This window comes from Myotis davidii, unplaced genomic scaffold (assembly GCF_000327345.1).
Source record: "Myotis davidii unplaced genomic scaffold, ASM32734v1 scaffold1314, whole genome shotgun sequence".
Lineage (NCBI taxonomy): Eukaryota > Metazoa > Chordata > Mammalia > Chiroptera > Vespertilionidae > Myotis > Myotis davidii.
Window position 1 is genome coordinate 162,591 of NW_006285250.1, and position 12,018 is coordinate 174,608.

A 12,018-nucleotide genomic window follows, 5' to 3' on the forward strand; every position below is an offset into this window, starting at 1 on the left:
TCAAACAGGCCTTCGGCTTCCATAGCCCATACGATGCAGTGTACGGCAAATTTGCCTATAAATGTCAGGTGGTCATAATAATTGGGCCACTTAGTATATATATATATGTATATATCCCATGTTCAAAGGCTGTTAAATCGTGTTGTTTACCCATGTCTTCAGAAAAAAAAATCACTTCTGTTGTGGTAAACAACCTGCTTCCCTATTTATAATGGTCTGGCCCTCTAGGAACTTCAGCGCGAAATTATAGCTAATTTGCCTACAAATTTGTCAGGTGGTCATAATACTCTGGCCACTCAGTATATGTATATATATCTCCCACATTCAAAGGCTGTTAAATTGTGTTGTTTACCCATATCTTCAGAAAAAAATCACTTCTACTGTCGTGGTAAACAACCTGCTTCCTTATTTATAATGGTCTGGCCTTCTAGCAACCTCAGCTCGAAATTATAGCTAATTTTCTTACAAACGTCACGTGGTCATAATAATCTGGCCACTCATTGTGCCTGTGTGTTCCTGTGAGCTGTATATACATATAGCTCACTCCCGCTGTCCGTGAGGCTCTCCTCCTCTCTTCCCAACCCCGCCTCTCCCTCTGCTGCTGGTCTCTCTTGGAGTCAACCAGGCCCTTCCAGCAGAGAGCACCCATTCTCAGGCCTCTGCCTCCACTGGGTGACCCTCTCTGGCCAGGGGTGGCGATGAAGAAAAAGGAAAAGAGGGCTGCTGAGTGAAAAGCCAAGCATGTATCCTATTGGACAAGAGCAAGGATAAAAGGACATGTAAACACATATTTTAATCTTTTTTTTTCTATTAAGTTTTTCCAAACTTTTTTTTAAATCCTCACATGGGGACATTTTTGTCATTGATTTTTTTAGAGACAGTGGAAAGGAGAGGGAGAGACAGAGAGAAGCACTGATGTGAGAGAGACACATTGATTGGTTGCCTCCCACATGCCCCCAACCAGGGCTGGGAGCCTGCAACCGAGGTATGTGCCCTTGACTGGAATCGAACCGGGGACCCTTCAGTCCGCAGGCCGACGCTCTATCCACTGAGCCAAACTGGTTAGAGCAAACTACTTTTTAATATATATTAAATAATTAAATAATTAAAAATTCTCCTGAAATCTTTATAACCATTTCTAAGGCTATTTTATATTACCCTTATAGGGTCAAATAGGTAGGTATTATTACCTATGAGAGATTTAAAAATGCAAGAATTAAAGAAACTAACTGTTGTATCAAAGGCTCCACCTTAGGTCTCACGTTACTAATACTAAGTTGAGGCTAGTACCTACGATTTCTGCCTCCATGGCATTATGCTAGCTCTTGAAGAAAGAGAATTACTCGTTTCACACTATTAATCATTTAAAGAACACACATCCAAGGCTAGGGACTCCAGATGGGCTGAATGAGACACAACCCCCACCTTCAGAGTCAAGGAAGGAGAGTGGGTGCTATTCCAGGGGTACAACCCCTCTGGCTTCTCACCTCCATCAGGAGAGAGGCAGTCGTTGAGGGGACTTCCATGGGTGTGATCTCCTGCCTACCTCTCTGCCTTCCTCATGGGGCCTGGTTGGCACAGCTTGCCCAGATCTGGTTGCTGCGTGTGCCAGGAATCCCACATGTTGACTTATAGCTCTGCAGTGCAGGTCGGGAAGCTGCAGAAGCACGCATGGTTGATACTGTGGTCAGAAGCATTGTTCTATGGGTCCTGAGGGATGAGGAACCAACCTGGGAAGGAAAAAGTCCATTTCTTCTACAGAAGAGTAACCTCAGGGCGGCTGGGAGAGGAAGACTTCAGAACTCCCTGGAATAACATGGGCTCACCCCATCTGAACTATTGCGGGTCCTGTATCTCCTCTGAATCGTCATATAATCATTACAAAGATCATTAAAAGCAGAAAATATGATTTTCAAGAGAAATAAGGAGAAGGGGATAAAACGAAGAATTATATAAGAAGATAATGGTTGGAAGAAAAACTTTAAAAGACTCAAATTAGATAACAGCAATTATAAAAGTTTGAGAACAAATTTGAAAATTAATATTTAAAACTAAATATAAAATGATTTAAAGTAAAAAATCATAATAGACTAAAACAAAATTGCAATTAATGTTAAAGTAAATTATAATTAAACTTACACTTTTTAAAGATTTTATGAATTATAATTACTTACACGTTATAAAGATTATAATTAGAGATAATAGTATTAAGTTAAAAACTACAGTTAAAATAATATTTTAGAAATGATGAGCATACCAATAGAAAAATGGACAAAGAACATGAATTCACATATGAAAAATCCAAATAATAATATGTACGTGCAAAAATGTTCAATCTCTCAAGTATTAAAATAAATGCAAATTAAAACTATGCATGCCCGGCCAGTGTGGCTCAGTGGTTTGAGTCTTGACCTGTGAACCAAGAGGTCACGGTTCAGTTTCTGGTCAGGGCAAATGCCTGGGTTGCAAGTTCGATCTCCAGTAAGGGGCATGCAGGAGGCAGCTGATCAATGATTCTCTCTCATCACTGATGTTTCTATCTCTCTGAAATCAATACAAATATTAAAAAAATAATTATGTGCTATTGATTTTTATTTATCAAGTTGGTAACAGTTTGAAAAATAATGATATTCAGTATAGTCAGAGTACAGGAAACAATCACTTCACATTCTACAGGTGAAACTGTAAATTTTTTTTGACATATAGGGGTTAGTAAGACACACGAGAAGCTTGAAAATAAACATACTTTTTTTTCTTAATTTTTAAAATTGTTGTAAAATGCATATAGCATAAACTTTATCATCACAATCCTGTTTTAAGTGTATAGTTCAGTGGTCTTACTTAAGTACAGTCACCTCACTGTGCAATCACCACCACCATTTATCTCCAGAACTGTTCCATGTGACAAACCAAACTTTATACCCATTAAACAATACCGCCCCATTCCCTCGGTCTCCAGTCCCTGGCAACCACTATTCCACTTCCTGTCTCTACGGATGTGACTACTCTATTATCTCATATAAGTGGAATCATACAGTATTTGTTTTTTAAATGCATACTCTTTTGCTCAGTAATTTAATTGCTAGGACTTTATCCTTGGAAGGTAATCACAAATATACACCACAAATTATCTACAAAAATCTTCAGCAAAACATTGTTAGTAGTGTTTTAAAACTTAGCGGAAAAAACCTAATTGCCCAATAGTGGGAAATTTGATAAATAAAGAGTTATTATATGAAGGAATACTATATATCATTATTAAAATATTGTTGTAAAGGAATGACATGGAAAAGAGAATCACAATATATTTAGCAAAATCATTAGTAGGCTAAAGAACAGTAATTTTAGGATCCCATTAATTTTGTAGAAAAAAAATGTATGTATATTCTTATTAGTAGTTACTTATGGATAGTGGATATTTACGAGAGATTTTATTTTTCAGTAGTCTGTTTATCTACATTTATACAATGAACACATGTCATTTTTAGTAACTAAAAGTTACTCAAAAATTAAGAAAAATAAGATACTTTAAAATAGGAATTCTAAATTAAGAATTTAAAAATAAAATCGATCGAAGTAATGTAAATACCTAAACACAAACAAACAAAATACAATACCAGGACTTAGAAATATTACTAATGAGATTTTTTAAATCAAGCAGAATAAAATGAACACTACCAGAAAAACACAGAATCATCATTTATTGAGCCCCATCGAATGCCAGATGCTGTCTGTACGAGGTGCTTTAAAATATGAACTGAAGCAGAGTAAGAGGTAAAATTATTTTTATTTAAATGAAGCAATGGTTCATAAAAAAAGGAAGAGAGGCCAGAGGGGGAGGGATTGACTGGGATCCGATCCTGACTGATGACGTAATAGCCAAGAAACCGAGAACAGATACATTTCATTTCTATGCAGGGCACCAACCCATGTGGTCTACCCTTACCTCCTCTTCACCAACCTGCTGCTTAGCCATCCGCTTGAGGAAAGAGTAAAAGAGCTCTGACTTGTAAGTGTTTGCCTTCTACTGTGGTAACACCACTCCCACCAGGGTCCATCTCAGGCTGCCCGGGTGATGTCGCTGCACGTGGAACTGGATGACCCAGAATGGGGGGCAGCTCGTACAGGCAGGGAGAGCTTTCTCAGCACATGGCTGCGTTGAATTCCTCACTAGGGGCTGCCTGGGACATACCTGCGCCGCTGTTCCTCTTTCCATCTTTTGATTTTCTCAGTTTCCGAGATGAATGATTATAATAGATTCAACATATTCTTTTGTTTTCTTTTTTAAATGTATTGATTTCAGAGAGGAAGGGAGAAGGTGAGAGAGAGAAACATCAACGATGAGAATAATTGGTTGGCTGCCTCCTGCACGCCCCGCATTGAGGACCGAGCCGGAAACTGGGCATGTGCCCTTTGCCCAGGAATCGAACCGTGACCTCCTGGCTCATAGGTCAGCGCTCAACCCCTGAGCGCACTGATCAGCCTCCCTTTTCATCTTTGCCTAATAATCACATTTGCCACGATTCTAGCAATCACTGCAATATTCATATTGGGCACCAGGGCTCGGGTCTGTAGGGCTCATGAGGGCAGTTTCTTGTGAGAGAGCAGCATGAGGTGGTGGCAGAGTACTAGAGAGCATCGCCGGAGATCTGGAATTTCCCCCGGCTCTGCTGAAATGAAGCTGTGTGGTCTTGGGAAACTCGCTCAGCCTCTCTGTGCCAGCTTCATCTGTGAAATAAAGAGGAAGATTAGGGGATTGTCACAGTCACTTCCACTTGAAAGTCCTGAGATCCCTAATGAAAGCATTGCATTGTCTACTCTAGACTCTTGTTCCAGGCTGAGGATTGTGACCCACTGTGCTCTGGAACACGTGAGTAAGACAGTCCCACTGGAGCTGAGATGCCCACAAAGTGTCCTCCTGGACTGCCTCTCTGAGCTGGGACAATAGTGAAACCAAACAGGGCAACACACTCAGTGAGAACCAGTTGTGTAGAATGCATACCTTTCCACGCGATTCGCATCAATAAACAGGCATTCCTCTGCTTGTCCAACCTCGCAGTGGAAGTGCTCATGTAACCTTGATGCATTCGGAGCATTTGTTATTTGGAAGTAAAGAGGCTAGCAGCCTGCCTTTCAGAAATCTCTCAAGATCCGTGACAGGTGGCTATCGTGAAAGGGTTAGGGAAATGTCCTATGCTCTCAAGGAAAAATGGTTTGAAAACTCATCAAGGCCAGAGGAGCCATTCAGGAGAGATGACAAATAGAATGGGCCTGTGTAAGGATTGGCGATGAGAAACGAGCCTTTTCTGACTTGCGTGCTGGTTGTCAGAGGTGATCCCTCCAAATCCAACAGGAAGGAAATCAAAGGCTCTGGGACCCGGGTAGAGCTTCTGGGAGAATGAGGCAGGAATGAGGCTGAGTTGGCCTCTCCCTCTGTCAAGAGACCTTTCCCCACTCACTGGCATCCCTCCTTCCCTGCCCTGATACCAGCTCTCAGTATGTCAGCCATCATGTTCTGATGAATGTAGAATAAGGAGAAAATAAATGAGGTGTCAAGGGAAAAAAAAAATCAAAAAGAAAGAAGTGTAACAGAAGAATGTCCAGGAAATGGCAGAGGACGGCCTTTTAGAAATCTGCTATAAATTTGTTGAGACTTTAAATAATCTTAATAGCAGAGGACCAAGAAATCTTGGCGCATTGCCAAGATATAACTCATGTGTAAAATTTATTTTAGCTGCATGGGGTTAAAGTGATGGCTGTGAAGCAGAATGGTCACCAGAGCCCATCCTATGACACGTTGTGGCCCAGAATATACAATCTTTTGTGAGCAAGAAATTAGTAGCAAAGGGTACTATTAAGCGGAAGTCAAAGATGGATGGAGAGGTTCCTGTAGCATGGAATTTCTGACTCATGATTTTACTAGATGCACAGGCAGGGCAATGAACAGTTTTACTTGGACAGTGATGAGATGCTAAAGGAGACACTGTGATTTGTGTAGCACTGTTCTATGGTATTTATGAATGATGTATTCATTGCTGACTTGTTTCCTGACATTTGGGGATTTTTAATATCTTCTAGTATCTTGCCCAAAATTCTTATATTCAAAATATGTCCAATAAGCACATTTGCACATGTACACACACACACACACGCACACACACACACACAACACTACAGTTTTAGGATATCAATGTTTTTGTATGATTCTTAATTGATGGGAAAGCTTTAAGGCCGATGTCCTGTTACAGCTTGTCTAATGTCTTGGTCCATATTTGCAGAAAATCTTTATATCGATTGTGTGCACTACATAAGGAGCACTTGTCAGTGATTTTAATTCGTTTGCTATAACTATGGCAACTATATGTCCTAGATTTTCTAGGATGATCCTGATTTCAAGGACTGATGTAATTGCCTCTATAAGTACGTAAGTAATAGTCAGAGCATGTGCTCCAATTTTTAGCTCATGTAGCATGATCATTACATCTATATTCTATTTCAGCACAGCTCAGAGGGCTCTATTGTGCAGTTGAAATGCTACTGAAAAGAGCTGGGGTGAGGGTAAGCAACGCACTGGTTAGCTTTTCTAGCTGGGGACCAGACCCAGGGCTCTCCTCCCTGGTTCCTCCTCATGCAGGTCATGGTCTTTCTGTTGTTACTCCTCCTTCTCAGACATCTTTTCCTACACTTCGCTAGCATGGTGGGAAAGCATGAAATTACTCAGGGTGAAGGAGTTTGAAGGTAACAGTCAAGTGATGTGTGAAGAAAAGGGTAGAAGGGGGATCACAAGGATTTTGCGTTTGGCAAACTTTTATTTAATGTTGGGATTGAGGCCCTAGCCAGATAGCTCAGTTGGCTAGAGCATCATCCTGATACATCAAGATTGCAGGTTCAATCGCTGGTCAGGGCACATATAAGAATCAACCAATGAATGCATAAATAAGTGGAACAACAAAAATTTATGTCTCTCTCTCTCTCTCTCTCTCTCTCTCTCTCACACACACACACACACACACACACACACACACAGAGAGAGAGCAATAAATAAAAATTTAAAAAAAGTTGGGATTGAAAAACAGAGTATGTAGTGAAAACCTTCTTCCTACCTTGAGACTTCTGGAATTGCTTGTTAGAGTAATTTAGAAGTCTAGGTGGATTTCTTTCAAGGATGGGGGAAATTGGAGAAGATTGGCATTTTAACAGCAAAAGCATTTGTTTATTTGTTTGCACCATTAATTCCAATCGCTAGCATGGTGGGACAGCATGAAATTACTCAGGGTGAAGGAGTTTGAAGGTAATATTGCTCAATGGCCAAACTAAGATTTGTGAAGAATCAAATTACTGCTCAGTTCTCTGCCCTGCATCAAAGTTAACTGCTGATATTCATTCTTTTTACTTAGAGCACTGGTTTCTTGACTGGAGACTGAGAAAATATGTTGTATCATTGCTGTAGACATTGGGGTCGGCCTTATGTGATTAGGAAGATTCTTTAGTGAGGGCACCTGTGTCCCAGATCCTAGGAAACACAGAACAGCTGCACCTCAGGAAGACGAGGTGCCTTGACAGAACTGGCCATTATGAAAAGTACAGTTGGAAGGCCTTTCTCAGTTCTAGGCAATTCCGGAAGCTTCTGGAGCTGTGGGTCTTCACTCCAGTGCTCCTTGACTTGTAGGACTATGCTAATTCATGAATGTCTGATTTATTCTAGTCTTCTTTTCCACTGGCTTATTTTTCAGCACCTCTAACTTCTCACATTTTCTTTTCTTCCCTTTTCCTAAAAAAAAAAGCACCCTATTTTGGACTTTATTAAATGATAAATTAATTTCTATCATGGTTGGATAGCTATGCATTCCTCAACAGCTTTATTGATATGTAATTTGCATGTCAAAAAGTTCATTCATTTTAAGTGTGCAATTCAATGGGTGTTAGTATATTTACAGAGTTAGGCAATTATCACCATAATCTAATTGTAGACTGTTTTTTATCCCCCACTAAAAAAAAAAGAAACCTTGTGCCAATTAGAGTAACACCTCATCTCACCTTCTTCCTGCCCTTGGCAAGCCTAAACTACTTTCATTTTCTATAGATTGGCCCATTCTGAACATTTCATCTAAATGAAATCATACAATATGTGGATTTTTGTGTCGGGCTTATTTTTTGTTTTGCATAATATCCTTGAGGTTCATCCATATTCTAGCATATGTCAGTACTTTGTTCTTTTTTATTGCTGAGTAATATTCCATTGTCTGGATATACTACATTTGTGTATACAGTCATCAGCTAATGGATATTTGAATTGCTTTTATGCTATCATAATGGAATTTCTTAGTTTAATTTTGGCATTTTAATTGCTAGTATATAGAAATGCAGTTAATTCTTGTATGTTGATCTTGTATCTTGCACCTTGCTAAACTTGTTTTTATTAGCTTTAATAGTTTTTTAGTGGATTTCTTGGGATTTTTCTATTTTTAATGACACATCATCTGTAAATAGAGATAATTTTACTTCTTTTCTAATGGAAGTCTTTTATTCTTCTTACAGTTTATGCTCCAACCTATCTTTAGTTTCCTACAATGCCTCATGTTTCTGAGTCAGTATCATACCTTCTCTGTTTCCTATCTTTTTGTATGTTCTAAATTTTCAAGTTTAAGTAGAGTTACAGAAAAGGGAAAAAAAAACCTAGAGACTCAGATTGGCTCAAGTGTTAGCTATGATTTTTGTTTGGGCAAAGTTTGCATTCTAGCTCATAGCTCTCTGGTAAATAAATGCTGCCTTTGGGTTAGACACAGTGGTTCTCAACCTTCTGGCCCTTTAAATACAGTTCCTCATGTTGTGACCCAACCATAAAATTATTTTCGTTGCTACTTCGTAACTGTAATGTTGCTACTGTTATGAGTCATAATGTAAATATCTGCTATGCAGGATGGTCTTAGGTGACCCCTGTGAAAGGGTCATTCAACCCCCAAAGGAGTGATGACCCACAGGTTGAGAGCCGCTGGTTAGAGGATCGTTAATAAGCTGTGGTCAGAGAGAGTATAGGTTCTGGGTATTGCAACATGTTTTCTTTAGGAGGGGCTGTAGGCCTTACTTTGAAATTGATAAAACAATATTGTTATATTAGGCATTTTTTATAAGAAGATAGATCTTTTTTTAAAAACTCAGAACTTTTCTTTGTGGTTTGTTAGTTGTAATAGATTATGAATTCTAAAGTAATTTTTAAAAATATGTATTTATTGAATTTTTGTGAGAGAGAGGAAAAGAGAGGTGGAGAAAGAGAGAGAGAGAGAGAGAGAGAGAGAGAGAGAGAGAGAGACATCAATCAGCTTCCCTCTCTCCATCCCCCACCAGGGATCAAACCTGCAACCTAGGTATGTACCCTGACCAAGAAAGGCACAGGCCACACCTTCGGTGTGTGGGCCAGTGGTCTAACCACTGAGCACACCAGCCAGGGCAGAACATGCCCTGACCAGGAATCCAAATGGCGACCTGTGAGTGCACAGGAAGATGCTCAACCAACTGAGCCACACCAAGGCCTAAAGCATTTTTATTTATTTTATTTTAATTGATGTATAATTGAGAGATACACATTAGTTTCAGGTATACAACATCATGAGTCCATACTTGTATATATTGTGAAATGAGCATCACAATAGATCTAGCTAACATCTGTCCTCATACATAGTTTCAATTTTTTTCTTGTGATGAGGACTTTCAAGATCCACTATAGTTAAAAATACTGTATTGCATCTCTAAAGTACTTTTAGATTACTTGATAAGACCATTTACATGTTTCTGTGTCATAAAAAGTGAAGGCACCACACCATAATTCATGATTAGCCTTCATCATATGTATTTGGTTGAATGAACACATTTAACATTATAAGGAAATAAATATATTTAAAATATATAGTGGTTCCTTTGTCTCTGTATTTCCCAAGGAACTCTTTCCTTTGTAATTGATTATTTTGGTAAGAATTTCTTGAGCACCTGTTTTATGTAGAACCTCCAAGAAGTGCTGTACTATTGGGGTAATAAGTGTAAAGGGTGTTGTTTGTGGAGGGGAGGTCTCAAAGAAATAAAAGACACCATTTCTGGGATTTTTACTCCCCTGTAGAACAAAGGGTAAAACATATTGTACATCTTGAGAACTCGTACAAAATAGCATGTAGTCTCAGAACTGCAAAGGAGCACGATACAATTTGCATACATGTATGTTGAAAGTAACAAAATGATGATATGCAATAATAAATCCAATACCCTGCTACTGATTAGGAATACCGAGATGAAAAAAACAGCCTCTGTCCTACAGACTCCAGGGGTAATAAATCAGCGCATAATTGGAGATGGAAAATGTTACTGCTTTTTTGGTGGTATCTTTGGAAGAAGAGGATGCCATGCTGTGTTGTGGCTGACTGCTTTTTAATGTTGAAAGGTACTGAAGATAGTAGTGTGGGACACTTACTAAACCGGATATGCTCAGGGGAGACCTGCATGGTGGACTTCACAAACTCAGGGACTTCAAGTAACCACATAAGATGATCTGAAAGTAAATCTTCTTAACTAAAATCGAGTCATGGTGGATAGTCATGTCATAGTCCAGTATCTTCCTTGACAAAGATAAATCTTTACTTTAATTGAGCCTATTGTCTTTTTGTATCTAAGATAACATACCTTTGGAATGTTAGTGTAATCCCTCTCTTTTCCTCTAAAGGCACCATCTCCCACCAGAGCAGGAGATCACAGAACCCCTCAATGTTACCCTGTTCCCTGATACCATCTCTATGTGCTGTAAATGTTAACTATCCTGTATGCACTAACGAAAAGAAGTATTTATTTCTTCATTTGACTCATTATCCAGTCCCAGACATTTCCTCTCTTTGCTTTCTCACACCTCCCTAATCTACCACTAATGAATTTCATGTACCCTCCTTACACCTCCTCCTTTGATTATAATGTGTAAAATAAACTGCAAAATTGTCATTCTCCTGAGCATTTCCTCACTCTGTTCTCACTCTGTTGAGATTTTGCTCCCCAGCGACTGTCGTCAGTTTGGCTCAAATAAAGTCATAAAAATTCCTACAGGTTTGGATGTTTCTTATGTTGACAGTAGTTACTAGTAGAATGAACTTCCTGGGAAGTTGCCCCGTTAGAAGCCTTTGGGGCAGTGAGGACCACAACTCCCAGAATGCCACACTCCCCTTGCACTCTCCAGATTCCGGGCAAGTTGTCCCGGCACCTCTGGCGCCAGATCGAGACTACAATTCCCACTATACCCAGGGGCTCCGGAAACCCTGTCAAACACCACCTGTTGCCATAGCATCCGGGTCCGGAACAACCAATCCGGGTGTCCCTTCAGAGTAGAGGCGGGCCGTTTGTATCTCCCACCAACCGGAGGCATTTCGTTGTGGAGCGTGACCGGAGGAGGTGGGAGCTGAGGACCCGCGCCTTCTCCTTGCTTCTTGGGGTCGTGGCCTTGCTCTCGCCGTGCGAGGCAAGCGTCCGGGTACGTCCACGCGCGTGTGTGCGCGTGGGGCCTGAAGTGCTCGGGGGTCCGCGCTAGGGCTCTGCAGGGACAGAAGCAGCCATGGGCGGAGCCTCCAGCACACGCCGGGTCACCTTCGAGGCGGACGAGAATGAGAACATCACCGTGGTGAAGGGCATCCGGGTGAGTGACAGTGGGCGGGCGGAGGGCCAGTACTCGGACTCGGACCCCAAACCATCGACCTTCCCGGGACCCGCTCAGCCTAGTTCCCCTCGTCCTGGCCCCCAGTGTTGTCCGGTCCGAAGCCGAGTGTTCTGCAAAGAAGCTTGAAGTTTCAAGACCTGGGACGTTCATTCAGAGCTGTGATCCGGTTGTGTGCCAAGTGCTGAGCACTGCTGGGTGGGGAGTGCCAGGGTGATTTAGATCCTCCAGAGGCTTGCAGTATAGTTATAGTGTTGACTGCATTGCTCACTCGTTGTGGGGCTTAATTTGAAACCCCTGCCTCACTGTACCAATCTGTGAAATGGGGCTTGCATTAT

At 40.7% G+C, this 12,018-nt stretch overlaps 1 protein-coding gene across 4 annotated transcripts in view; it reads left to right on the forward strand.

Moving 5' to 3' along the window:
• The first annotated feature begins 11,399 nt into the window (after window positions 1-11,399).
• Window positions 11,400-12,018, forward strand: part of CHCHD3 (coiled-coil-helix-coiled-coil-helix domain containing 3) — a 262,620-nt gene continuing 262,001 nt past the window's right edge. For all 4 annotated transcript variants that reach the window (XM_006755974.1, XM_006755976.1, XM_006755975.1 and 1 more), the window contains exon 1: window positions 11,400-11,662. In XM_006755974.1, coding sequence (XP_006756037.1) covers window positions 11,582-11,662 — 81 coding nt within the window. In that variant the 5' untranslated portion in view covers window positions 11,400-11,581. The remainder of the gene's footprint in view (window positions 11,663-12,018) is intronic.